At 55.9% G+C, this 25,219-nt stretch overlaps 1 protein-coding gene across 11 annotated transcripts in view; it reads right to left on the bottom strand.

The window, feature by feature from the left end:
• Positions 1 to 14: 14 nt before the first annotated feature.
• ZNF385C (zinc finger protein 385C) overlaps positions 15 to 25,219 on the bottom strand; it is a 181,023-nt gene continuing 155,818 nt past the window's right edge. For 10 of the 11 annotated variants that reach the window (XM_044999506.1, XM_044999508.1, XM_044999503.1 and 7 more), the window contains 5 exons: positions 15,663 to 15,810; positions 12,090 to 12,428; positions 6,794 to 6,981; positions 5,760 to 5,873; positions 15 to 3,792 (listed from right to left, as the gene is read on the bottom strand). In XM_044999506.1, coding sequence (XP_044855441.1) covers positions 3,568 to 3,792; positions 5,760 to 5,873; positions 6,794 to 6,981; positions 12,090 to 12,428; positions 15,663 to 15,810 — 1,014 coding nt within the window. In that variant the 3' untranslated portion in view covers positions 15 to 3,567. The remainder of the gene's footprint in view (positions 3,793 to 5,759; positions 5,874 to 6,793; positions 6,982 to 12,089; positions 12,429 to 15,662; positions 15,811 to 25,219) is intronic. The other variant, XM_044999504.1, reaches the window with a different exon arrangement.

Genomic DNA, 25,219 nt, shown 5'->3' with positions numbered 1-25,219 from the left:
CGCGAAAGTCCAGGCGCATTTATACAGGTTCCTTTTATTTACTGAGTAACACAAGAAAGCAATGAGAGTCGATTATCAAAATATCCCCCCCCCCCCCCGCAACAGTTATAGTACATCAAAAATATACACGGAGCAGTACGGGGGTGGGGGGGTTACTGGCCAAGTCCCTAGAGGCTGATTATTTCGTTTGCTTTTTAGTTGTCAAAATCAGCCCTTGTTCACATCACGCCGAGGGTATTTACAGGGGCACGCGGCAGCGCTGCAGCCTAGCACAGCGTATGCGAAGTCAGAGGCTAGCGGGGGGCCGGTGGCGAAGGGGCAGAGGGGGCCCTGGCGCAGGCCGGGCCGGCTGGTGGGGACGGGAAGGAATGGCTTTCAAGTGTTCTAGTCTAGCGTCACCCCACTGCTGGGCTGAGGGTAGGTTTGACTCTGGCTCTGGGGGGCTTTGTGACCCAGCTCCACCTGCAGTGCGACCAGAGTCTCTTGGGGGGAGGGGGGGATCCATGGCTAAAGCTTTGGGCTTCCTGAATTCCTAAAACTACCACGGCACAAGCCCCTGGGGGGAGAACGAGCTGCAGCGGCGTGGGGGGGGGGAGAGGGAGGCAGATGGAGGAGAGGCCGCTGCGGGGCTGGATGGCTGGAGCTGGCGCCAGGCTGCCTGGGGGCTGATGGCGTTAGGGGATGACTGGCATTGCACAGAGGTGTCTGGCTCCCTCCCTCGCCCCATCTAAAGCTTCGTGAGGGGACGGTTTGCCCAGTGGCAGCTCCCACTACCAGCCCCTGCCCCCTCCATGGGACTTCTGCAAGGAGCTCCTGTGAGCTGGGCCGTGGGGGGGGCCTATCCCCCCCCACTTCGTTCCAGGTGGAGGATTCGCCCACCCTGAGGCCGTAAGGGATGGAGCCGGTCCCCTGCAGCTGGCCGGCGCTGGGGTTATTGCAAAGCTCCGGAGGACACATTTAAATCCAAATCTTGGACAAAAAAGAACCCCCCAGGTTTCACCTTCAGGTGCCCGGGAAAACGCATCGAAGTGCTGCCCCTGCCCCTGCCCCAGCCCAGGGGCTGGATCCCCCAGTGCTCAGGCCCAGGCTGGATTCTTTGGTTCACCCCCAGGCAGGCCCGTCTATCCTGCACCAGCTCCCCGCACTCCCAAGGGGAGGGGCCCCGTGCTGAGAGCCCCCGCAGCGCTCCTGTAACGCGCTGTCCGAGCCTTAGGCCAGCCCACTAGAGGGGGCTGTGCTCTAGGGGATAACAACCCACTACTACTGCCAGCTCAGGTGGTGGGGCGCGCCGGCCCCAGCTCAAACCCCACTGGTGACCACGCAAAGGGGGAGGGGGTGTGGGACAGCACCATCAGGCCTTGCCCTGGGGTCCTCCGGCACTAACAGCACAATGCTCCAGCTTGAGCCGAGAGCCGTACCCGGCCCGTCGGGGACACGTCACGCACAGACCCAGGGACAGCCCCTGAGCTCGGGGGAAGTGACAATCTCACAGCCCCATGGCGTTTGGAAACCGTGTTCAGCCTCCAATGGCTGTGGGGGCAGCAGGATCCTCCCTGTGCCACCCAAACACCTCCTGTGTTCAAGTTACGACAGCTGCCAGGTGGGCTTGTGCGTGGGGATTGGAGGGCAGCCTCCGCCGGGGGGCTCAGAGCCTGTGCCGTGGGGAGCAGCGGAGAGCTCACGGGACCAGGGGGCTCTCGGAAGCGTGTGCACGATGCACCGAGCTGCATCGTTCAGTTTCTGCTCGGAACAACGTTCCTCGCTGTGCAGACAGAGCGGGCAGCACCGCAGGACGCAGCCAGGTTACCACGACGACGGGGCTACTCCGTTCGGATTTGCATAGATCGGGACGGGTTGTCACTCCGGCACAAGGTCCATGTGGGTCGCAACCTTCCTGCATATTTCTATTTACAGTGCGCGCGGGGGAGCCGGTCGCGCCTCGGTAACTGTTCAGACCAGGGCATCGCACGCTCTTTTAACACAGTGAAAACCCAAACCATCGCCCCCATAATGCGTAGTGTGGGCTCTGGAGCCCGTCTGCGAGCTGCACTCAGAGCATGGGAGGGCCAACGCCACGTGCTTGTTAACCGAACCGGCTCTTATTCTGGGCTGTCGGGCTGAACTACCAGGGAATCCTCCCAGTTTCCTTGGAAGCGCCGCGTTCCAATGGGGCTGGGTGAGTGGGTTTTGTCTGCTGGCCTGGTAACGGGAGGAATGCTTTGCAGCTCTCCGAGGAAAGGCGCTACGCAAGGACAAAGTGCTTTGTGAACCCTCACTCAGGCTCCCTGCGAGGTAGGGTCAGAGCTATCCCCTGCTTAATGGGGGGAAACTGAGGCACTAAGAGGTGAAGCACCGTGGCGCAAGGGAGTGAACGGCAGAGTTGGGAATAGATGCCAAGGAGAAGGGCCGTTCTCTAACCAGTCGACTCCAGGCCTTAGCTGAACTGGGAATGGAACCCAGGTGTCCTGACTCCCTACGTCCTATTCTCCAGCCACGGGATCACACCCTGAGCCAGGTCTGGGAGGAGAATCAAGGAGTCCTGGTGTGTAACCACTAGACCCCTGGTTTTCAACCTGGTCCGCGGAGCCCTGGGGATCCTCAGCCTATATCTGATTTCCAAAGGGGCCCGCAAATGAAGAAAGGTTGAAAACCACTGCTCTAGACAACACTCCGATCCAATCTGCCTGGTCCTCCACTGCACCTCCGGTGTGGGACGAGAATGTGCTTTCTGAAGGGAGCAGGAAAGAGGTCTCTGCTGGCAAGGAGCCTCAGGGTTCGCTGTTTGTTCTCTGGGAAGACGCTGCCCCTGTCTGCCGGTGTCTCCTCTGGATTTCCTGCTGCTGAGGAGCTGGAGAGTAACACGCTCCCTGCAGCCTTAGACCCAGGGTGGGTCAGGCAGTAGGCAGGGCAATCATCCACCACGCTGCTCTCTGCCCACGTGCCTCATGTCCCATGCAGGGCTTAGGCTGCATCCCCCCTGCTACGGGTGGGAAACCGGGGGTTGGATTTTGTGCTGGGGAGGTTTTTCCCACTGGAAACTGGCCTGAGATCCACCACGGACTCCTTCCAGCTGGACCTATGATCTGGGGGTCGCCACGAACCTGGGCTGGCTCTGAACCAGCAAGCCTGAGAAAAAGGCCCTCCCTTTCCAGAGAGTCAGCCAGGCCACTTCCCTGGTTTGGTTTAAATTAATCACTGGGAAGGGGATGAATGAAAAACTCACTAGCCAAAGAGGGGGACCCGCTGGCCACGGGCATCAATAGGCCTGGGGGATCCCAGCACTGCCCCTTTAACTGAATCCAATCAAAGCAGACATGGAGCTGTGTTTTCGGAGAGCTACTGCGTGAAACGACTGGGGCACTGGGGGTGGGTAATGGGGGGGTCCTGCCAGGCCGGGCAGAGCAGTCAGCTGGGGAATCTCCAAGCCCAGTGGGAACCGGCTGGGAGGGAAAGAAAAAACCTCGGTCAACGGTTACAACGTGTCGTTTGCCTTCAATGGGAACAGAGCCCTGTCCTCGCCGCTCTGCGCCGCGTCCGGGAGAGACGGAGCCTTGGAGGGCGCAGGCGCTAGTAGGGGGCGAAGACGATGGGGCCGGGCGTGGCGCGGACGTGGCCGGGCGGGGATCGGAAGAGCGCTGGTCCAAGGAGCGGGGCCTGGAAGAGGGCAGTGGCGGCGGCTGGTCGGAGGGCGAGTGGGCCAGGCATGGCGCACATGGCTGCCGTGGCGAGGGGGCTCGGGAGGAAGCGGGTAGCCAAGGTTTTGGTGAGGTGCTTCTGCAAAGCCAGCTTGGACTGTAGGGGGAGAGAGAGAGAGAGAGAGACAAAGCACATGAACCATGTGGCCGCAGGAGGAGCGAGATCCTGGCACTGCCGGCTCTGCGGGGGAGTGGAGCAGCCAGCCCTGGGCTCAGGGTTAGTCTGGTAACCGGCGGGTGGGCGCAGAGACTGGGATCAATAGTCACCCAGTTTCTATTTCATAGGAACTGCCCCAGGGGATCAGACCAAGGACCCTTCTAGTCCAGAACCTGCAGCTTCAGAGGAATCCAGATAGGCTCCTGACCTCAATGAGATCATGTGGACATGAGTTCCACAGGCCAGTCATTCATTGTATGTCGGAGGGGGCATATTACCAGGTCTCAGGTTTGAATCTTCTGGACTTGGTCTTTGGGCCAGATGAATGGAGACCACTAACCCCAACCCAGAATCCATCCACAGTGGTGACACTGGGGACTCAACCTGAGCCTCCATCCTACGTTTCCTACACAGTGCAGAGAGCCACGACGCTTGCACACGGGCAGGGAGGTTGACAGTTGCTAGCCAGAGGCCTTTGTCACAGATCTACTCTAGCTTCCCTTTGCAGTTCACGGCAAAGATCCTTGGGTGGGGCTGTCGGCCTGGGCTATACAGGAGGTCAGACTATTACACAAGCCTAATTGTTCCTCTGGCCTTAAAGCCCTATCAGTCTAGGTAGCTATTTCCTTTAACACTGAGCTGGGAATCCATCGGGTCAAGGAGCCGCCAGTATCAGGTTTGTCCTTGGAAGGACTCGACATCTGGCCGCAGGATACCTCCGAAAGCATTTTCATCCCCTCTCCCTGCACAGGCAGGATACCGCTGATCCGGGAAACAAAGAAACTACGTAGCTCGCTTGGCACCCTAGGAAGATGCTGAGAATTCTTCCAGGACCTCAGTGACACCTGGTGCGCCAGAGTTCAAGTGTCCCAGTCTCTGTTTCCAGCCGGGGGGCGGCGTGCACTTGGAATGGCTCCTCTCCTCACTCAGGCCCCGTCTGCCCACCAAAGCAACCCTTCTAAAGCCATTGGTCAAGCACTGATGTGGTGGCAGCTCCCAGGGCAGACAGGCCAGGACTGGTCTTAAAGCAGCTAATCAGCTGGGGGGGGGGGGGGGAGGAGAGGGCTCGAAAATGGCTCTGTACAAAAATATTAGTAAGTCTGGGCCGTGTTAGCGGAACCCTTTTCTGTATACGGCATCAGAGCACAGCGCCAATGAGCCCAGGGAGCCTGGGGCTGAACCTACCTGAGAAATGACCACCAAAGCAGCCCCACCAGGCTCAGACCCATGCAACCTTTCCACGGAGCAAACGCCAGCACATTCCCGGCCACCAGAAGCCCCACGCAGAAAATCCCAAGGCGGCCTCTGTTCAAGTCCCACAGCGGGAAATGATCATGGGGAGCCCTGAGCTGAAACCCTCCCCTGACCTGCCTCAGGATCAGGTCAGCTCCATTTCCCCTCCTGGGACAGGGAGCAGAAAACGAGGCCCAGCATTGCCGATCGTTACCGCTATGTCGTTGGGACAGGACTAGCCGCTGCTGCGCTGCAGAGCAGACTCGCGTCTCTACGCATGAACCCTGGAACTTGGCATGAGCTGAACAAAAACACTGTCAACCCCAAGCATTAAAAATCATGAGTCAGCCCCCCTAAAAACCATGGGATTCAGGTAAAAATCATCCTCTTTTAAAAATAAAAACCACTGAGTTGTTATTCTTTCCTTTGCGGTGTCAGACACTGTAAGGGTCTCCCTTCCAAGCTTCCCTCCACAGTCATGAGGGTTAGAAACTCACTGTTTTGTTCAATGAAAGCTGAGATTCTGACATAATCACAGGACTCCTGGAGCTGGGGCTTTGAAAACAGAAGCCACCTCATATTAAGCCTCACAATAAAATCCCATGAGCTGACAAACAGCGTGAGCAGCATTTCAGACAGGCACCGTGGCCGGAGGGCTTCTGGGAGACAGATACCTTTAGAATACTCACTGCGAGGACAGCGTTCTTCTGGAGCTTGTTGTATGGGCTGTATTTTGGCTTGGGTGGCTTCCCAGCAAGCCTGTCTCTGTGTCTCCTGCTGCTCACGTGCTGCAGATGGAAAACGCAGTCACACGCAGGTATAACATGTTGACAGTAAACAAACCCAGTGCGTGCGAAGTGACCCTGCAAAGCCATGCTCTCTGCCTGGGAATTCAGCTCGCTCTCGGTAATTACGAAATGCAGCCTTTGCTTCAGTCTCTAGGGTCTGGGATTTGCATGTTTATACAATGATGGTCCTTGTTTGCTCATCAGCAGGAACTGAACTCAAGACCTCTGAGCAGCAGTTGCTACTGGTTGAGCTACACAACCAAGTCCCTTAGCTTGCAGCCAGTAGCAAATATCCATGCAAATACTGGAAAGCTCTGTGCATGGTCCAGGCACTAGAGGCAAAGAGGCTGTTAGCATGGGGCGTCCCTGTTACGCAGAAGAACCCTGCTCCCAGGATGACTTTTCTCAGTACCTTGGGCCCTGCTTTACTCACCCTGCAGCTTTTTCCCAAACAAGGTGCTACTGAATAGACATAAATTGACTTATCTGGAGCTGGGCCAGGCATCCATTTCAGTCCATTGTCAGATCCAGGCACCTATCCAGCTGCTAATCCCCAGCCATCCCGCCCCTCCACGCCAGGTCAGCTGGCTCTGCAAACCTCATGGAAACCGCAAGTATCGTTCTCTTCCCCTGGAGGGGAGAAGCAATGGGGCCCAAGCAAAGGGATTAATAACCCCAGCACTGCACCACAGAGCTGCGCTTTGCAAGGTGCCATCTGCGGGGGGGGGCGGGGATCTGGGATTGCATGGATCATCCTGCCAAGCGACCCCCCAAGGATGCTTCGGGGGGCCGTGGGGCAGGATCCTCCCCACCCCCTGGCATACATGAAAACTTGACGTGCTTGGGTGCTGAGACGGCCCCGTGCCCCTGCCCGCCGAGGAGAAAGCCCCCCCGCACAGTGGGAGAGCTGGAGGCATCACCTGCTTGAGCTGGGTCTCCGAGTTGACGTAGATCTCACACACTTGGCAATGGAACGCCTTGTTCTGGATGTTGATGCTGCCCTTGTTGCCAATTCTTTTGGACTTGTGCCCCGCCCTGGGGATGACTTTGCCCCGGCCCCGCCGCATCGGGGTGGTCTGACCCTCCAGCATAGACTTGTGCTTGGCCCCTGGACAGCAGAGGGAAAACGACAGACCCTCAGCAAGGGGACCACGTGGCCTGCGTTCGGGGTAAGACACCGCTGAAAAACGCAAGCTCTGGGGTGAGCGTCCGTTGCTCTGGAGGAGGCACAAGACGGCATTTGAAAACATTGCTGTTTGTGGTGTCACGACTTTCCCCACCTTGGACGGACTGGGGCGCACAGACCTGCTGCTACCTGAGCTAAAGGACGCGCTCCCCTCGCCGGCAGGAGTGGCAGGCTGTTCTCTTCTATGGACCCGATTCTAGAGGGTGACAGCAGACTCTCTGCCAGGGTGTTACAACTACCGGCTGTGCCGTACTCCACTGTTCTGGCTCCCCCAGAACGGCCTCCCGGGGCGTTCCGGTAGGACTCACGCTCTGGCGTTACATTAGCGCCATCCCCTATGGTTAATTTCACCAATCGCAGGGGGGTTCCACCTGTTTGGGAGCTGTTATTTCTGTTCTGCTCATTGTTCAGATTCAGTTTCCTGCTTCTAGTCACTTTCCGGCAGGCAGCTGGCAGTGTCTGTCAATACGACTTGCGTTCTAGCAGCAGGTACCGGCCCCGGACGCCGCTGGGGCCCCAATACACATCGTGAGACACGGCCCTTGGCTGGAAGAGTTTAGTCTAAATAATCACGGCAGGCACGGGCTGGGAGGGGAAACTGAGGCACAGAGCAGGGAAGGGGCTTGTGCAAGGTCACACAATGGGTCGGTGTCTGAGCCAGGATAGGAGTCGGGTTTCCTCTGAGCCCAGTGTCTCCCACCACTTAGCTGGCAGCCGCCAGGGAAAGCACAAACAATCCCTGTTCTCAGAGCTCGGACGTTTTCCCCTTAACGAGAAATCCACCCATTAGACATCGCCCATGAGGAGAGCTTCAGAGTGAGCTAGTAAACAGCAGCCAAAGCCCAGAATCGCACCTAGCTCTGAACCTCCCATGTGACCTTCCACAGCTAAGCTCGGAGTAAAACCTCGAGGGCCAGTTTATAACCCCGGACAGCATAAGAGTCTGAACTGGAATTGCTGGAAGATCTGGCGCTGACGACGATCTAGGAGCCAGAGGAAATTGTCTCTTGGGCTCTCCTCCCTGCACAAGGGCATCTCTCTGCCCCCTGGTGCCCAGCATGTGCTCTGAGCAGAGGTCATTTCGGGGATCTCTCACTCCCCCAGGCTGTCACAGCGCTGGCCAGCTCAGCATTCCTGCCCGGGCCCAAGCTCTGAGCCGTTAGCCAAAGCCCTCGCATCCTCCTGGGGCTCAGGTTCCGGACAGAAGCGCTGAGCCTGCTTTGATCTTGGGCACGTGTAATACGAGAAAACGGGGCTGGCTTCGAAGGGGATGATTCCGGGCCCCAAAGAGACTGGGTCTCTGCTGAGTGTCCTCTGCGTGACATCCGCCAGCCTGCGGTCTGAGCTCTCCCTCACGCTGCATGTGGGCTGGGAGGAAGTGACTTGCCTTGGAGAAAGCTGCACTGGCCTTCGGACACTGCATGCTGCAGCTTTTACATAAAACAGCAGGAGATCTGCCAGGAGCTGGCGGAACTAGAAAATCAGAGCCCATGGGGGCAGTGAGCCGAGCTCAGCCATGCTCCCAGAGGAATGTAAGATCTACACAGAGTGATTCCCAGCTCAGGCTAGCTCCATCGGCTCCGACTGGCTCGGCCCAGGCTGCGCCCGTGAGTCCCAGCTGCAGCACGGCCCGGGGCAGGCAACCCCTCTCTCTGGGAGAAAACGGCCCTTCTGGCTGTCTGGACATGCCTGGGCCGGAGGCAGTCCATGCTCAGGAGCATCAACCCCGCCAGCTAGCCCTTCCGCCCCAGAGCTCAAAGCGCTTTACCGAAAAGGGCAGTAACATTACCCCATTTATGGGTGGGGAAACTGAGGCACAGAGCAGGCCTTGTCCAAGGTCAGAGCCGGGAACAACCCTATCCAATACCCTCACCACTGGGCCACCTGCCTCTCTGCAGGCAGTGATTTCTCTTCCAGAATGACTTCTCAGCAGATCCTGCACGTTCCACGTCTCACCCGGCTGCTTTTCCCCTTCCCCTACGTTTCTATAGTGCCAGAGAGGCAGCGTGGAAACCCTCGACCGGGGCATTTTATTTATTGCTAAAGCTGCAAAAACTGACTCGAGCGAGGGGCTCGCTGGCTCGCTCTCAAGACCTTCCCTCCGTGGTTTCCGAAGTCTCGGAGGCTTTAAACGTTCCGCTCAGTCCTGCTCGTTGCCAGAGAACGTCCCCCCGCAAAGAGCTCTGGCTCGTTCAAGCATTTCCTGGGGCGCATCACTGAATGTGTAGCATTAACTGTGCTCTAGGGAGGTACACGGAAGTGGCTGTCAGTACCCTAGCGGATGAGCAATGCCCAAGGTCACAGAGTAGGTCAGTGGCAGAATCGGGGATAGAGCCCAGGAGTCCTGCTTTCTCTAAGCACTCTGCACACCCCACGCAGAGCTGGGAAGAGACCCAGGAATCCTAGCGTCTAGTTTCCCCTTCCCAAACCCCTGTACAGACCATGTTCAGCCATCAGCCTAATACAGTGGGATCTGGGGACCTTTCCACGCTGCGGGTGATGGGGCTCTGGCGTTACCAGGGTTTGTTCCTGGCTCTGTCCCAGACCTGCTTGGTGACCTTGGGGAAGTCACAGCCCCTCTCTGTTTTCCTCCTCCCCATTGTCTGCTTGGATTGGGATCTCTTTGGGGGCAAGGACTGTCCCTCTCTGTCTGTGCAGTGCCCAGCAGAATGGGGCTGCTGATCTCAGTCAGGTTCTCTGCCATGTGCTGCACGATGGGGCCCTGATCTCCATCAGTGTCTGTGCAACACAAAGCACAGCTTATAGACTCACAGACTTTAAGGGCAGAAGGCAGAGGCGTATTTCAGAGGAGGTCTCATCGGTGCCTTGTATAACAGTACTGACCCTTTCATGCATAGCTCAGTGGTTTGAGCATTGGCTGCTAAACCCAGGGTTATGAGTTCAATCCTTGAGGGGGCCATTTAGGGATCTGGGGCAAAAATCTGTCAGGGGATTGGTCCTGCTTTGAGCAGGGGGTTGGACTAGATGATCTACTGAGGTCCCTTCCAACCCTAATAATCTATGATTCTATCTGGAGTGGGGGGCACCTCAGGGAGTGCGAACCCTTTCAGAAAACCATTCTGGTGGGTGTACAACAGACCCCACCCCAAACAACTGAAAGGAAACAGACAGCAAAGCAACTCCCCACCCTTTTTTATGGTTAAGCTTTCAACTAGGAACCTGAGACTCCACTGACTCTGTGCCCAGCTTCTGTGCTGCAGCAGTAAAAAAAAGCACTGAACATTTTGTTTCTTTGCTGGTTCTTTTTCCTCAAATCAGCTCCTACATTTGTATCCCGAGCTGACAAAAGCAAAAGGACATGTCTGCAGCTAAGCGTGAGCCACTGTCCTTAGCTGACCTTCCTGCTGCTGAGTGCTGCAAGGGCACAGTCTGTCTCGGGAACAGCCCGGCCGAGTTGCAGGGGGTTCGTTGGGCTGGGCGATTTAATTTCCAGCTTTCACTGAATTTGGGGCCCCTCTCTTTGAAACCCGGGTGCAGTTCTTTGTTTTTTCTATTTCCCTTTCAGGGTGGTTGTTTCTAAGCATCACATGAAGAAAAATTTCAGAGGTGCATGGAGCTGCAGAGCTTTCGAAAGCCACCAGGTGTCACCATTGCTGCGGGTGAGTGCGGCTTTGAAGGACCAAACCAAAACTCACTCGCTACCCAAATAAATCTGATCTTATTCCGCTTTATTTTTCACCCCCAAGTAATTCTAGAGCTTAGACAGGGTCACTGATGGCAGACCCCGAACTAACAGCACGGCTAGGTCTGTTGCCACTCTTCTGCATTCAGAAAGAGGCTAATTTTTCATATGCCAACTGGAAAGCTGCGTGCGTAATGCTGTGTGTGTCTATCCACAGCGCTCAGCCTCCTACATGCTAGAGGAGAAAGGAAAATTATAACGGCTTATTTTTCACATTCAAATTGCTTTACAGGCGTTAACTAATTACTGCTCACAGCCCCCGACCTGTGCCCCAGGTGGGTGATAATTGGTCCTAAATTGAAGCACAAGAAGCTTTTGCTAATGTTGGAGTCATGCCTCTTCCACAGGCAATGTCTGATTGTTATTGTACCACTGCAGCCCTCGGAGCCCAGGCATGGGCCCGCACTGCACTGCACTGGGGGCGGGACAGACACCAAACAAAAGGCTTGTCCCTGCCCCCCCGAATGTACAATCCTCCCAGGGAGTCGTTTATTCTGATGTGCATAATTTGCAACACCAAAAATGTGAGCAAGTGTCTGGTTTGGGGGGGGGGAGGAAATCGGGGGGGATTTTCAAAAGCCCGTCCTAGACTTAGGAGCCAAAGTTCTATTTTCGAAAGTGGCTTAGACACTTCGGAGCCCAAGTCACTTCGGAAACTTAGCGTAAAGGAAAACGACTCTGGAGTATCAAGTACCCTCCAATCACTTGATTAAACATATCTGAAAATGTCTCTAATTAAGTGACGTGAACAACAGGAGAGAGTTCGACCTTGCTCAAATCCACCCCTGCAGGCATGAGCTAGAGATACCAACACCACTAGCTGAAAAGCACCTGAATTTACCCCTTCTAATTAAAGCAACGTTAATTGCCCCTCACAATTCCCCGGCAAGGTTTGCATGGCTCTGTTTGTACAGTTTACAGTTGAGTCACAGAGGTAAATGACTTGCTTGAGGTCACGCTGCCTGTCGGTGGCAGAATCAAGTGCAGAATCTAGGAGTGCTGGTTCTCAGAACCCCCTGGTCCAATCACCAGACCACATTCCCCTCCCAGAGCAGGCCCAGAACCCAGGAGTCCTGGCTCCAGCCCCCCTTGTTCTAATCATTAAACCCAGGAGTTCTGATTCCCAGTCTCCCCTGGTCTAACCACTGGACTGTACTTCCTCATGCAGCTGGGAATAGAACCCAGGAGCCCTGTGCTTAATTCTATCGACCCTGCTGCCCCCCAGCTATGGGAAAGTAAGGCCACAGGGCCCCCCCCCAGTGCTGCTCACTCGCACGGGGTACATGGGAGGCCAGGCCAGGGCATGGCCAGTGGCTGAGTCCCTTACCCGTGTTATGAGCCTCCAGCTGGGATGCCGAGTTCACCGTCACTTTGCAGGTGGGGCAGAAGAGGTGCTGCTTGCTTTTCTTCCCGTCCTTGTCTCTGTCAGGGGCGGAGCCGATGCTGCTGCCCGATTCAGTGGCTGGCGTCTCAGCTCCCAGCGCTGGCAAAGAGGCCACGCTGGCAGCATCCGAAGGGCCCTCTGACAGCTCCGAAACAGGCGGGGAGACCAGGGCTGGGACGCTGCCGGACAGCTCGGCCGAGGACTCCTCCGAGGTGGGCGTCAGCATGAGGCTGCTACACTCAGCGTCCGGCTCCTTCAGCCCCAGGAGGCCGTTGGCTTGAACTGGCAAAAGAGACAGAAGGGAAAGTTCTTCTTTCTTGAACAGCTTTCCTGGCTTCCACAGAGCGACGCGGCCTTGCAATGCCCCCGCCCCACCACCAGTCCTGCCTCGCGGATCCTGATTTACCCAGGGGCCTTTCCCATTAGCGCTTTTCATCGGCGGCTCATCAGAACCGGCCGCAGCATAAAAGCCGCGATTAGCTCCAATCCCTCCGTGGCTCCAGGGAGAGACACTTGTTCTCTCGGCCTCTTCCCTCCAACTCGGACGGAAGAGCCCTAGTGGGACAACTTAGCTGTTATCTGGCATGCTGAGTTCAAGCAGCAGCTCTCGCTGCTTCAAACCCCCCCTTGGAATCGGATCAAAGGGGACGAAGGGAGGGAGGGGGCCCTTCCCTTTGCTTTGTGCTGCAACAGAAAGGTACAACGGGGCCTCGCCGGCTTCTCGGCAAGTGAGTGAAATCGGTGCCTTGCGGAGATCACAATTAACTTCTCCTGGGTGCAGGTGAAAGCTGCCGCCTGTCTGCCTGCCTGCCTGCCTGCCTGCCAAGTGACTGTTAGAGAGACACGGTGAGGGAGCGCAGAGCTTTTCTTGGACCAACTTCTGCTGATGAGAGAGAAGCTTTTGCGTTTACACAGAGCTCTTCTGCAGCTCCCTGTGTCTCTGCCCCCCCCCAGACGCTCCGACCTCCCCCAGCTCGTCTCGCCGCTGTCCTGGGACCAGCAAAGCTCCAACACTGCACACAGCAAGCGGCTGCCCTCTCCAGGCTGCGCAGGAGCCCTGGGAACGACCATTTGCACGTCACGAAGTTCAATCATTACTTCGTATCTGCACGGACGCTCTGCTCACGGAGCAGGACCCCACTGTGCTGGGTGCTGTACAGACACAGGACAAAACGATGGGCCCTTCCCTGAGCCGGTCCAACGGGGCCTGGGTTTCTCGCCTGGTGATTAGCTGGGGAACAGCTAATTGCAGAGGCAAACGTGTGCTCCTAGAACCTTCCCTCTTGTTATTTGTCTGCCAGTAGCACGGGGAGGCCCCAGCCGAGACCGGGCCGCACTGTGCTAAGTGCAGTTCAGACCCGCTGCGCGGGGCAGGCCCTGCCATGAAGAGTTTACAGTCCCGGCCCCCCAGACTCAGGACACCGTCAACGCCAACGGGATTTAAGTGCTTCACTGAGTGGGGATTCTTTGTGGAATCGGGGCCTAAACCGCCATAGCGACAAAGGCAGCAGCGTTTACAGACAGGGCCTCGGCCCAGAGACTCACCCGGCGTCACACAGGAGCCAGGAAGTGAACCCACATCACCGGGGCCCAAGCCACTGCTTGACGATTAGTTCTCGTTAACCGCTGCCTTGTGCTCCTGTCACCTTCCCCGTTCCCACCCTCCACCCCTCCCGCTGCATCTTCTCCCCGCTCAGACTCTGGGGCACACACTGTCTCTTCCTTCACATCTGTACTGCACCCAGCACAATGGGGCCTGATCCTCAGCTGGCTGCTACCGTGTAGGCACCGGGGAGCCGCAGCACACGGAGCCCAGCAGGGCTGTTTCTACTGCTCCAATTGAAGGACAGGAAAGCGATCGACACCAGGAGGGAAAGCGCCTCTCGCTCTGGCCATCCCTGCAGGGGGGGCATTTACGACCTGGAGTTTATTGCATTACTAATCACGACTCTCTTTAGCCTGATTAGCTGCTAACAATCAATGGCTGCCCAGACAGGAGGCCACCGGAAATAACTGGCACCAGTTCAGGGCTTAATCAGGCTGTTTATGATGTCTGAGAAAGGCCAGGTAATTAACACTAGAGTTGTCAGTGATCATGACAGACCTGTCCTTTTAAAGGCTGATCGGGGCCTTTTCCCCTTTGTCGGCTCATTTGCATCACTTATTCTCAACCTTCTGGCTAAAATCGGATAGAATCTCAGGGTTGGAAGGGACCTCAGGAGGTATCTAGTCCAACCCCCTGCTCCAAGCAGGACCAATTCCCAACTAAATCATCCCAGCCAGGGCTTTGTCAAGCCTGACCTTAAAACCTCTAAGGAAGGAGATTCCACCACCTCCCTAGGGAATCCAGTGCTTCCCCACCCTCCTAGTGAAATAGTGTTTCCCAATATCCAACCTAAACCTCCCCCACTGCAACTTGAGACCATTGCTCCTTGTTCTGTCATCTGCCACCACTGAGAACAGTCGAGCTCCATCCTCTTTGGAACCCCCCTTCAGGTAGTTGAAAGCAGCTATCAAATCCTCCCTCATTCTTCTCTTCTGCAGACTAAACAATCCCAGTTCCCTCAGCCTCTCCTCATAAGTCATGTGCTCCAGCCCCCTCATCATTTTTGTTGCCCTCCGCTGGACTCTTTCCAATTTTTCCACAGGGAACTGTGGGACATGTCTGCTAGTGGGGGACACTGACTGGAGCTGGCCCCGGCAGTGGGAGGGGTGCAAGGATACAGTACCCACCCCTACCTGCTGCAGTAGAGACTGTGGTGTATCTCGCCAGGCCAGCAGCCAGCTGATAATTAGCGCTGCGAGTGGGGAGGGTTTGGGCGATTCTACGCTGCAGCTGGAGGTGTCACTACCGGCATGGACAGATGTACACACACTAGATCAGCCAGTGCACTGAAAACAGCAGCACAGCCGCTGCAGTCTGGGCTGGCTGCCCGAACACGGACCCGGAGCCTTGGACAGGCTGGTACACGGGTGGCTACCCTGGTACATTAGCACACTAGAGTCACAGCTGGTGGGCATGGGGCTACCCGGGCTCACAGTCACACCCGCAGCGGCAGCGTAGATGGCCCCACAGACCAGTCCCACGGGGCAGGCCGGGACACAGACACCAGTGGACCAGGGGCCGACTGCCGTCCCAGCTCCCCACACACGGGTCACCAAACAGCTAATGACCCGGGCAAACCAGTCACCGAGCAATGAGGAGCCCTGCAGCCTGTTCCCAACCCCGCTGGCCTCCTGCTCGCTCGTGGCGCTGTCAGTTGCCAGGCAGATGTCGTTTCTGACCCAAGCCAGCATGACGTTCATTGGTATCTGGAGAGCAGCGCACCTCCTGATCCAGCTCTGTGAAGAGTATCATGCCGCTGTTCATCCCAGGGGATTATTACCGCGGGGACGGCACGGGGTCTGCCACCTCCTGCTCCCGCAGAGCAACTGTTTGCTACAAGCTGACGGCTGAGAGCCGGGGGTGCAGCCCCTTTCCCCGTGTCCGGGGCCAGGGAGTGGCTACGGCCATACCTGTGCTGTGGGGATCCCCGCTCACGTCCAGGGTGGCCGGGAAGTCTCGGCTGGGGGCCGCTGCCGTTTTCTGTTTGTTCTTCACAGCTTCTATGGCTTTGAGTCTCCGGGCATGTTTGTGGCCTTTGTAATGTGCCTCGGCCTGGTTCTAGGGGCAGGAAGAGGGAGAGGTCAATGCTGCAGCGGCGTAAGAAGGCACAGACAGACCGACACAGCTGGGGAGGAGGGGAAGCAGGAAAGCAAAGGCCATTCTGAGACCAAGGATCCCTTGTTCTTCTGCAGCTCAGGGGCCTAACGTGCTTCACAAACTTCTAATTAGAGCCCTTTTATCTCTGTGAGGTAGGGGACCCCCATCTACAGATCGGGGGTCAGGAGGAGAACCCAGGAGTCCTGCCTCCCAGTCCCCTCCTGCTGTATTAACTTAGATGGAATAAAGGTGCCCAAAGAGTCAAAGGTGAACCTGAAACTGTCCAACACGGAATCGTTTTGAACAAGATTCAGAGTTTTCTATTTAGAGCCACGGACGCTGCGCCCCTGGGTGAACCCCCCATTCACAACCCTCCTACCCTTGAATGAAAGATACAGAAAGAAGAAGAAGAAGAAAGCTGGAGAGCGTCTTTCGGGCGGTACAGGTGGCACCAGCTGTCCTGTGGGGGGAAGGGAGGAGGTCGGCGGAGCTGGGCTGAGCTCTTTTGGCTGCTGCTGTTGAAGCCGGATCCTGTTTCCTTGGTGGCGAAGACGAAACGCACGGGAAAGGGGAGAGAAACGAACAGCAACGAGAAAACATGCAGCTTCTGTCTCTGGTGCAGTCTCACTTGTGGAGAAAGCCAGGCCCAGCGCCCAGGCTGATCAGCCACGACAGCATACCGCAGCAGGCTGTGTAAGGCCCTGCATTTAGCTGCTTCTCTCTGGTCACAGGTTTGCAGCAGTGTTGGCTGGCTAAGCCGGACGCTCCCGAGGCAGAAGGGAAAGGGAGAGGAAGGAACGAGTAGAATTGAAGTAGGGAAGGAAAAGGCCACACTGGGGGGTGGCTGAGACAAAGTCTCACCTTCCAGGTGGTATCGGATTTAACTGGAGCCAGCAGAGGTGGAGGCGGCAAACACATCCGGGTCCCTCCTCTGGCCTGGCCAGGGTCTCTCTCCGGATTTGAGTAAAATCTTTCTCCAGTCCCCCGCCTCATGTGCATAGCTACACAGAGCCGAAGGCCAGACGGGACCACTGCAATCAGCTGCTTTGGCCTCCTGCACATCACAGGCCGTTACATGTCACCCGCTTCCCCCTGCACTGAGCCCAGTAACTTGTGTCTGGCTAAAGCATCGCCCAGAAAGGCGCCAGTCTGGGTCTGCAGACGCCAGGAGACGGGGAACCCACCACTGCCCTGGGGAGCTTGTTCCAGTGGTCAGTCACCCCCCGGTTACAAACCACGGCCTTATTCCTAACTGGAATTTGTCTGGCTCCAGCTGCCAGCCTGCGGGCCTGTCTGCCTGTCTCGGCTAGACGCAGGAGCGCTGCAGTACCTGGCGGAAGCTCCTGACACACTGATCAAGTCACCTCTCACTGTGCAGATGCTACACAGACCGAGTGCCTTGCTTTTAGCCACTGAGCTGCTCGCGTGGGGGCTCAGGAGGAAGGGACCTGTCTGCTGGGGCGGTGCGAGCGTCTCCCCAAACCTCGGGCTCCGGCCAGTCCCTCGGGAGACCTAACCCGCTCCAAATGAGCCCAGCCCAGTCCCCACCTGGGCGGGCTCCCTCTGCCCCCTGTGCTCAGGGAGAGTCCACGAACCCCCAGCTGGATCCAGTGCTGGCCTTAACGATCTCCGCCCGGCCCGGCCTCAGCTTCCTGGGCTCTGTGACTCTTCCCCTCGCTGCGTTGCTGTTTCCCCTCCCAACCACCCTTTTGTCTGGCTGGTCCATTTCGACCCTGAGCTCTCTGGGGCAGGAGTCTTCAGGTGCTACCATGACAGACATCAGTGACTAAGTAACAGCAGCCCCCTCAGCCCCGCCCAGTCTGACCAAACGGAGCCAAGCTGCCTGGGATGGACACGGGGTGACTGACTACACGTGGAGAAGGAGGATCTGTTACATCTTCGGGCGCCGACCAGCATCTGCTGCCAGAAGAACACGGTGCCCTGAAATCATCTGGCCTCCCCAGGGCCAGAGACCTCCAGCAAGGTGAGATTTGGGGGGAAGCGTGTTGCAAAGCTTTGGTTTCAGCCTTTCACTGAACTGCTTTGCATACAAATCGATCCAAGCTGAGGTATCATTTTGCTTCAACATCGCCGCATTGCAAGGCTGAGATAAGGACCCTTTGCTGATTAAATGCGCCAAGTCACTTTCAAAAGAAGCTTTCAGGCAAAATGTCTGACTTCAGAAACACACAATAAATTGCCTGCTGTTCGGAAAAAAACATTCGCGGGTAGGACACATCTCCCATTGTAACCAACAGGCCTCTAACATGCAATTTCCATTCACCGTCTCCTTTCTCCCGGTGAACATTGAATAATGAAGTGCACAGCGGTGGGCGCATGCCTGCATGGCACTGATAAAAACGTACACAAAAGATAATAGCCCCAAACATTTGTGTCCTTAGCAGTTGGGGACAAGGCAGCATTGTCACCAAAAGCAACCACAATTCAGCAATTTACGGAAACTAACTCCAAAATGAATGAAGACACTGTAACAGAGCAGGGCAGATTCATTTGCATGGCAATTCTGGGGGCCAATGTAGGCGGCCAGAGCTTGCTAGGAAGACCCAGACCCTCCAACCCCCCTCTTTAGGGAGAGAGAAATGAGGGTGTCAGAATTCAGAATCGATGCCAGGATCCGTGGATGAAAACCCACCAGGCTGACACCAGGGAGCAGAGGCTCAGTAGCAAATACGCTGAAGCTCCATCAGGTAACGGAATTTGGTCAGGGCTGAGTTGGAGTTTAACGGGCGCCCAGCGCTTTGCCATCCTATGCAGAAATCGAACCAGCGCTGCAGTGTAAACGGCTAGGTGACTTTACTCCAGGCGTGGCCTTGGCGAGACGGGGCAGGAGAGTACACGTGTGAGCGACAGCTAGCCCGTGGGTGAAAGAAACGAGACAACAGTGCTGGAGAGACACGAAGCATGCGCACACATGAGATGCGCGTGAGCATTTGGGATAGTGAGACAGAAAGACACTGGGCATGTGTGTACGAGCGAGATGGAGCACGAGCACTTGTTGTGCGAGTGCATTTGGGGCTAACAGGCTGATCCCGCATAAGCCACTGGAACCTGCCCTGCGAGTTACACGGCAGCATGTTCCCAGTTACTCGGTGATGAGGCCGTCTGAGGACGCAGACAAGTCGAACTGGGACTCTGCTCTGAGCCAGCCTCCTGCAGCGTTTGCGGCCGGGGGCTGCATTGCTCCTCTGGAAGAGGCGGAGCGGTGCAGGCTCCCAGGGACTATCCACATCGCGGCGGATCGCTGAGCTGAGTGCATCAAACTCCTCCTCAGAAAATGCACCAGGAAAGCTCCCAACTGGCCTCGTTCTCTGCCCGGGGACCATCTGCAGCAAAGCGCATGGAGGCGTCGAAGGACGGGCCTTTTCTTAGCAATCTCCCTTTGTCACAGTAGCTCTGGTGTGTTGCGTTTCATGCTCCCTAAATCCTGTTGGGGTCTGTGCTGCTGCCCTCCCTCTCGCTGACTGTGGGACTAACCGTGGAGAGAGGCACCAGGCAGTGAGAGCCGGGGGTCAGACTCGTGGCCTTTACAGCAGGGAGGCTGCTCTAGCGAACAGGGCACCAGGGGGGTGATCCGTCAGGCTCCCCCAGCCTGTGGGGATGAGTGCTGAGACAGAAAGTCTGCCATTCGTTTTGGGAGCCGCTGGGCTTCCCCTGCCCTCCACCAATCACCTTGTCCCCCGGCACCACAAGGCCCTGCCCAAACGCTGGGCTCAGCACGGGCACAACGTGGCTTTCAATAAAGCCAGGAAACTCCTGCCCTATTCCTCCGTTTGGAGAAGGGAAGCAGCGAGCACGCTAGCACGATTACTGAGCCTCGGCTAGCAGAAGCAGAGTATAACGAGGCTCTGAAGGCGCAGGAGCCATGCGGCCGCTCATTAACCCACCTCGGGTGCTGGCCCGAGGCTCAGTTCTCCAGCCACACCGGCAGGGAGATTACTATGGCGTCTCCCTACCTTTGCAACCAGCAAATCAATATCTGTTTGGGCGGGTGCTTGTCATGCGCGAGATCTAAATATTGCAGGGGGGGAGGAGACACAGGTACGGGTCGGGATAGGGGACGCTTGGCTTTCGACCACACAGGCTGCAGTTAGAGTCTGACAGATGCTTTTTAAAATAAACAGAGCTTTGTTTGCAGAATTTAGGAGATTAGCCTGGCTTTGAAGGGCTGGTCTACAGGGGAAGGGGACAGCTACATTGCTGCAGCTACCCCGCTTTCACTCCCCACGGGGGATACTCTTATCCCAGAACAACTGTGTCTTTTTCTCAGTTTAGCTTAAACCCCTTCCCAAAACACGTAAACTAAGCCAGACAAAGGCCCTTACACCGGACTAAGAGTGTCCACATGGGGAGTTAAACCAGTACGACTCCAGTTCCCATTGTGATGTTGCACTCCATGTGTTTTATGGAAATAGGCTTATGAGTGTGAATATGATGTAACTGGAATATGCTTCATGCAAAAGGTCTTTGTAAGGTATCATTACAAAGCTTATAATATATTGAGTGTGTTCATCCTATTTGTTTGCATGTTTTATTTCTATGTCTGGAGTTAGGAGAATAACATATAAACTTGTGTTACTGATCCAACATATTAAGTGGAAGCCATTAAGGGTGCTTCAGAATCCATGACCTGTAAATGGCTCTGTTTACTTGCAAACCTTCCTGTGTCCGTGTGGGCCAGCCCTGGAAGAAGGGAGGCTGGGGTCTCCCATGTCACCTGATGCTGGAATCCATCTTAAACCTGGTGCTTTTCCATTTCGGAGAAGTGGGGAACCAGAGGGACAAGGGTTCCCGCCTTGTGCCAAAGATAGAACAGGGGGAGAAGCGGGACAAAGGGGCTTCCAGTCATGAGAAAGTCCCTGCTGACCACCTGAGATGGCTGCTGGAGCTAACAAGGACTCTACCGGGGACAGGATTGGGCCCAGACTAGGAAGGAGTCTAGTCTGTGAAAGAAGCTTATTGGACCATCTCGGAGGGTGAGATTTACCTGTAATCAGTTTCTTAACGTATTAGGCTTAGACTTGCGTGTTTTTGCTTTATTTTGCTTGGTAACTTATTTTGTTCTGTCTGTTATTACTTGGAACCACTTAAATCCTCCTGTTTATACTTAATAAATCACTTTTGTTTATTAGTAAACGCAGAGTAAGTGACTAATACCTGGGGGAGGGAACAGCTGTGCATCTCTCTCTCTCTCAGTGTTACAGAGCGCAGACGATTGATGAGTTTACCCTGTATAAGCTTTACACAGAGTAAAACGGATTTATTTGCGGTTTGGATCCCATTGGGAGCTGGGTGTCTGGGTGCTGGAGAGAGGTGACCTGCTGAGCAGTTTTCACTGAGAGCCTGCAGCTGATCATTTCAGCCAACACGGAGCAGGGGAAAAGCCCACAGGAGGAGCGGCTGAAGGAAGGGAAATGCAGAAGGAAGAACAGAGCAGACATGTAGAGACAGGGAAGAGGGAGAAACTGGGAAAAGGAGGATGGGGAAGCAGGAGAAACGAATGGCAGCACAGCAGTGGCCTACAGCCAGCACGGTGCCCTTGGTGAACGACGCCATGAGATTGGGCTAAAGACCATGAGATTCGAAAAGACGATAAACACCAGGTTCTGGTTCTTTGCCTTCTGGATTTTGCACAGCCTGGGGTCCCAGTTCCAAGCCGAGATTTTCCCATAATCCTCTGATTCCAGGAGCTAACACACCACATATTGCAAGATTCCCCATAAATCCACCAGGGTTGGCAACACGGTCTGAATGAGACAATGCCGTGATTCCTGCCAGGTTAATTACTCCCTCAGGGCCATATTCTGTCCCTTGTCCTCTGTGCAAGGCTCCTATCAACACCCTGGAGACCACGATGAGGAGCATGGAGCCCATCCGGGGCCCAGAATGACACCCTGGGATTTCGCCCTCTGCGCACAACGAGCGTTACAAGCCTGAGCCAGAGCAAAGAGATTCGACCGCGAGGTCGACTGGTCAGTCAGCTCTTCACAGAAGGCTGCAGAGCAGATCTGAGCTGGTCATTGACAGTAAGGACGGATCTAGTCTGGCCTCCCACGTGTTCCAGACCAGGGAACCTCACCTCTATCTGCTGGGGATCCACCCAACTTCTGCCGCCTCTGATTTGACTGAGAATTTCCTTTTAAACTTCTAATCAGCTCCCCCACCCAAGGGATTGGCCGGGTACAATTCATTACTGCTGGGGACGAATGAACCTTACTTTCCTCCCCTCAACAAGATGTTTGATTGATTTGGAAGGAAAGGCTAAAAAAACCCCCAAGCAACCCATCCAGCACATCAGAGCTCTGCAGCGCCGAGGCAGCAGAGATTACATTCAGCTCCCGAGGAACACAGACGAACTGCACGGGCTGATAAAGCAGCTTAAGCATGCGAGCCAAGGAGTGAGGCAGCCGGAGCGGACCTGAGCGAAATGAAGAGCAGCGGAAAGACAAAGGAACAGACGTGGCAGCTCCACTGTACAGAGAGGGAGGCTGCAGCTGCCAGCCTGCCTCATGGAGCTGCACCGGTCCTGTGGAGAGGAAGAGAGGGGTGAAAGAACCAGGGTGGAGGGCAGCAGAGAGGGGTAAATCCATCTGCAGCACCACGTGCGCGGGGTATGCCCAAGCCGCGGCCGTGCCTTGGAACGCGGCTGTGGAAATGAGCCCTCTGACGGCACCGTGCAACAGAGAGGGTGCGGCGGAAAGAGAAAGCAGCTGGCTTTACAATTTGCTGCCCTTCCATAATAATAAATAATTAGCTTCTTTCATCAGTAGATCTCCAAGCTCTGTGAAGGACGGCAGCGTCATTGCCACCATTTTACAGATGAGGAAATGGAGGCACGACGGGATGCAGTGACTTGCCCAAGGTCACCCAGCAGGCCTGTGTCAGAGCTGGGAATAGAACTCAGGTCTCCCATGGCGCAGTCCTCTGCTCAAACCACTAGGCAACACTTCCTCCCATTAAAGCTAGGGAAGCCATCGAACACTGCAGGGCTTTCCCGCTGCAAACCTGCCCTTCCCAGGGTGGAAAGGGGGGCATGACGCAAAGAGACAAGGTGATGATGACCAACCCTATTTTGGGAGGAACCCCTGGAGGGGATGGGTGAACCCGTCTAATGGGCCTATCTCCCTTGCGGTGCAGGGGACTTAACCCAGGCCTGTTTCCATGCTACTGGGCAAATTTACCCAAGCTTTAAATGGGTGCGACTCCCCTGCAAGCGCCTTCACATGGCCAGGATCTGGCCCCCGGTTTGTAATTGTGCATGGGGTTTAGGGAACTCTGCTGGGCCTTGTCTCTGCCACCAAACTGGAACCGGTTTGAGGAAATCGATTTAAAACTCAACTAGCCAAATCAGTGCAAACATCGAATGCAGACGCACGTCCATCTGTTTAACTCTGTGGTGATTTGGCTTGTGTCAGAACGCAGGGGAAACGGTTTATATGTAGGTACGTTAGGCCGGGCTTTGCACCAATGTCACTAGATCCGGTTTTAAATCGATGTCATGAAACCGGTGCATGCCAAGAACGCCTCCGTTCGCTGTTCCTCGGTGTGTGAAACCCGCCCACAAAGGCCAGCTGCTGAGCTAAGCACGACTGGGCTTCCGCGGCCCGTTTCCATTCTAGACAAGGCCTTAGCCGTGCTGGGACAGGCCCAGGCATCAGGGCATTTCTTTATTCCAACTCCCTTTGAATCACAGAATCACAGAATCTCAGGGTTGGAAGGGACCTCAGGAGGGATCTCGTCCAACCCCCTGCTCAGAGCAGGACCAAACCCAACTAAATCATCCCAGCCAGGGCTTTGTCAAGCCTGAGCTAAAAAACCTCTAAGGCAGGAGATTCCACCACCTCCCTAGGGAACCCATTCCAGTGCTTCACCACCCTCCTAGTGAAATAGTGTTTCCTGATATCCAACCTAGACCTCCCCCACTGCAACTTGAGACCATTGCTCCTTGTTCTGTCATCTGCCACCACTGAGAACAGTCTAGATCAGGGATGGGCAAACTATGGCCCGCGGGATTACCCCTGGTGGTGCTGCAGGCCTGGTGCTGCTCTCAGAAGCAGCCCCCGGGCCAGGAGGCAAAGGGCTCCATGTGCGCACGCAGAGCCGTCTGCCCCCCCCCCCCCCCGGGGCCGCAGCACTTCCTGGAGTGGCGTGGGGACAGGGCAGGCATGCAGGGAGCCTGCCCTGGCCCTGGTGTGCACCACTGCCACCCCGGAGCCACTTTAGGTAAGCGGCACCAGGCTGGAGCTCAAACCCCTCCTGCCCCCCGCCCCCCAACTCCCTGCCCTAAGCCCTCTGCCTGTACCTCGCACCCCTCCTGCACCCAACTCCCTGCCCTGAGCCCCTTTCTGCACTCCTGTGCATTCCAACCACCTGCCCTGAGCTCCCTGCTGCACCCTGCACCCCGTGCACCCCAACTCCCTGCCCTGAGCTCCATCCTGCTCTCCGTACCCCTCCTGTACCCCAACCCCCTTCCCTGAGCCCCCTCTTACACTCTGCACCCCTTCTCTGCCCCAATCCCTTGTCCTGAGCCCCTTCCTCCACATCCCGCACTCCACCCGCCCTGCCCCGGCCCTGCATACAATTTCCTCACCCAGATGTGGCCCTCGCCCCAAAAAGTTTGCCCACCCCTGGTCTAGATCCATCCTCTTTGGAACCCCCTTTCAGGTAGTTGAAAGCAGCTATCAAATCCCCCCTCATTCTTCTCTTCTGCAGGCTAAACAATCCCAGTTCCCTCAGCCTCTCCTCATAAGTCATGTGCTCCAGCCCCCTAATCATTTTTGTTGCCCTCCGCTGGACTCTCTCCAATTTATCCACATCCTTCTTGTAGTGTGGGGCCCAAAACTGGACACAGTACTCCAGATGAGGCCTCACCAATGTCAAATAGAGGGCACATCCCTTGATCTGCTGGCAATGCCCCTACTTATACAGCCCAAAATGCCATTAGCCTTCTTGGCAACAAGGGCACACTGTTGACTCATATTCAGCTTTTCGTCCACCGTAACCCCTAGGTCCTTTTCTGCAGAACTGCTGCCCAGCCATTCGGTCCCTAGTCTGTAGCAGTGCATGGGATTCTTCCGTCCTAAGTGCAGGACTCTGCACTTGTCCTTGTTGAACCTCATCATATTTCTTTTGGCCCAATCCTCTAATTTGTCTAGGTCCCTCTGTATCCTATCCCTACCCTCCAGCGTATCAACCACTCCTCCCAGTTTAGTGTCATCTGCAAACTTGCTAAGGGTGCAGTCCACACCATCCTCCAGATCGTTAATGAAGATATTGAACAAAACCGGCCCCAGCACCGACCCTTGGGGCACTCCACTTGATACCGGCTGCCAACTAGACATGGAACCATTGA

This window comes from Mauremys mutica, chromosome 25, assembly GCF_020497125.1.
Source record: "Mauremys mutica isolate MM-2020 ecotype Southern chromosome 25, ASM2049712v1, whole genome shotgun sequence".
Taxonomy (NCBI): Eukaryota; Metazoa; Chordata; order Testudines; family Geoemydidae; genus Mauremys; species Mauremys mutica.
Note: the sequence above shows the minus strand (reverse complement) of the source record. Positions and strands in the feature narration are given on the sequence as shown.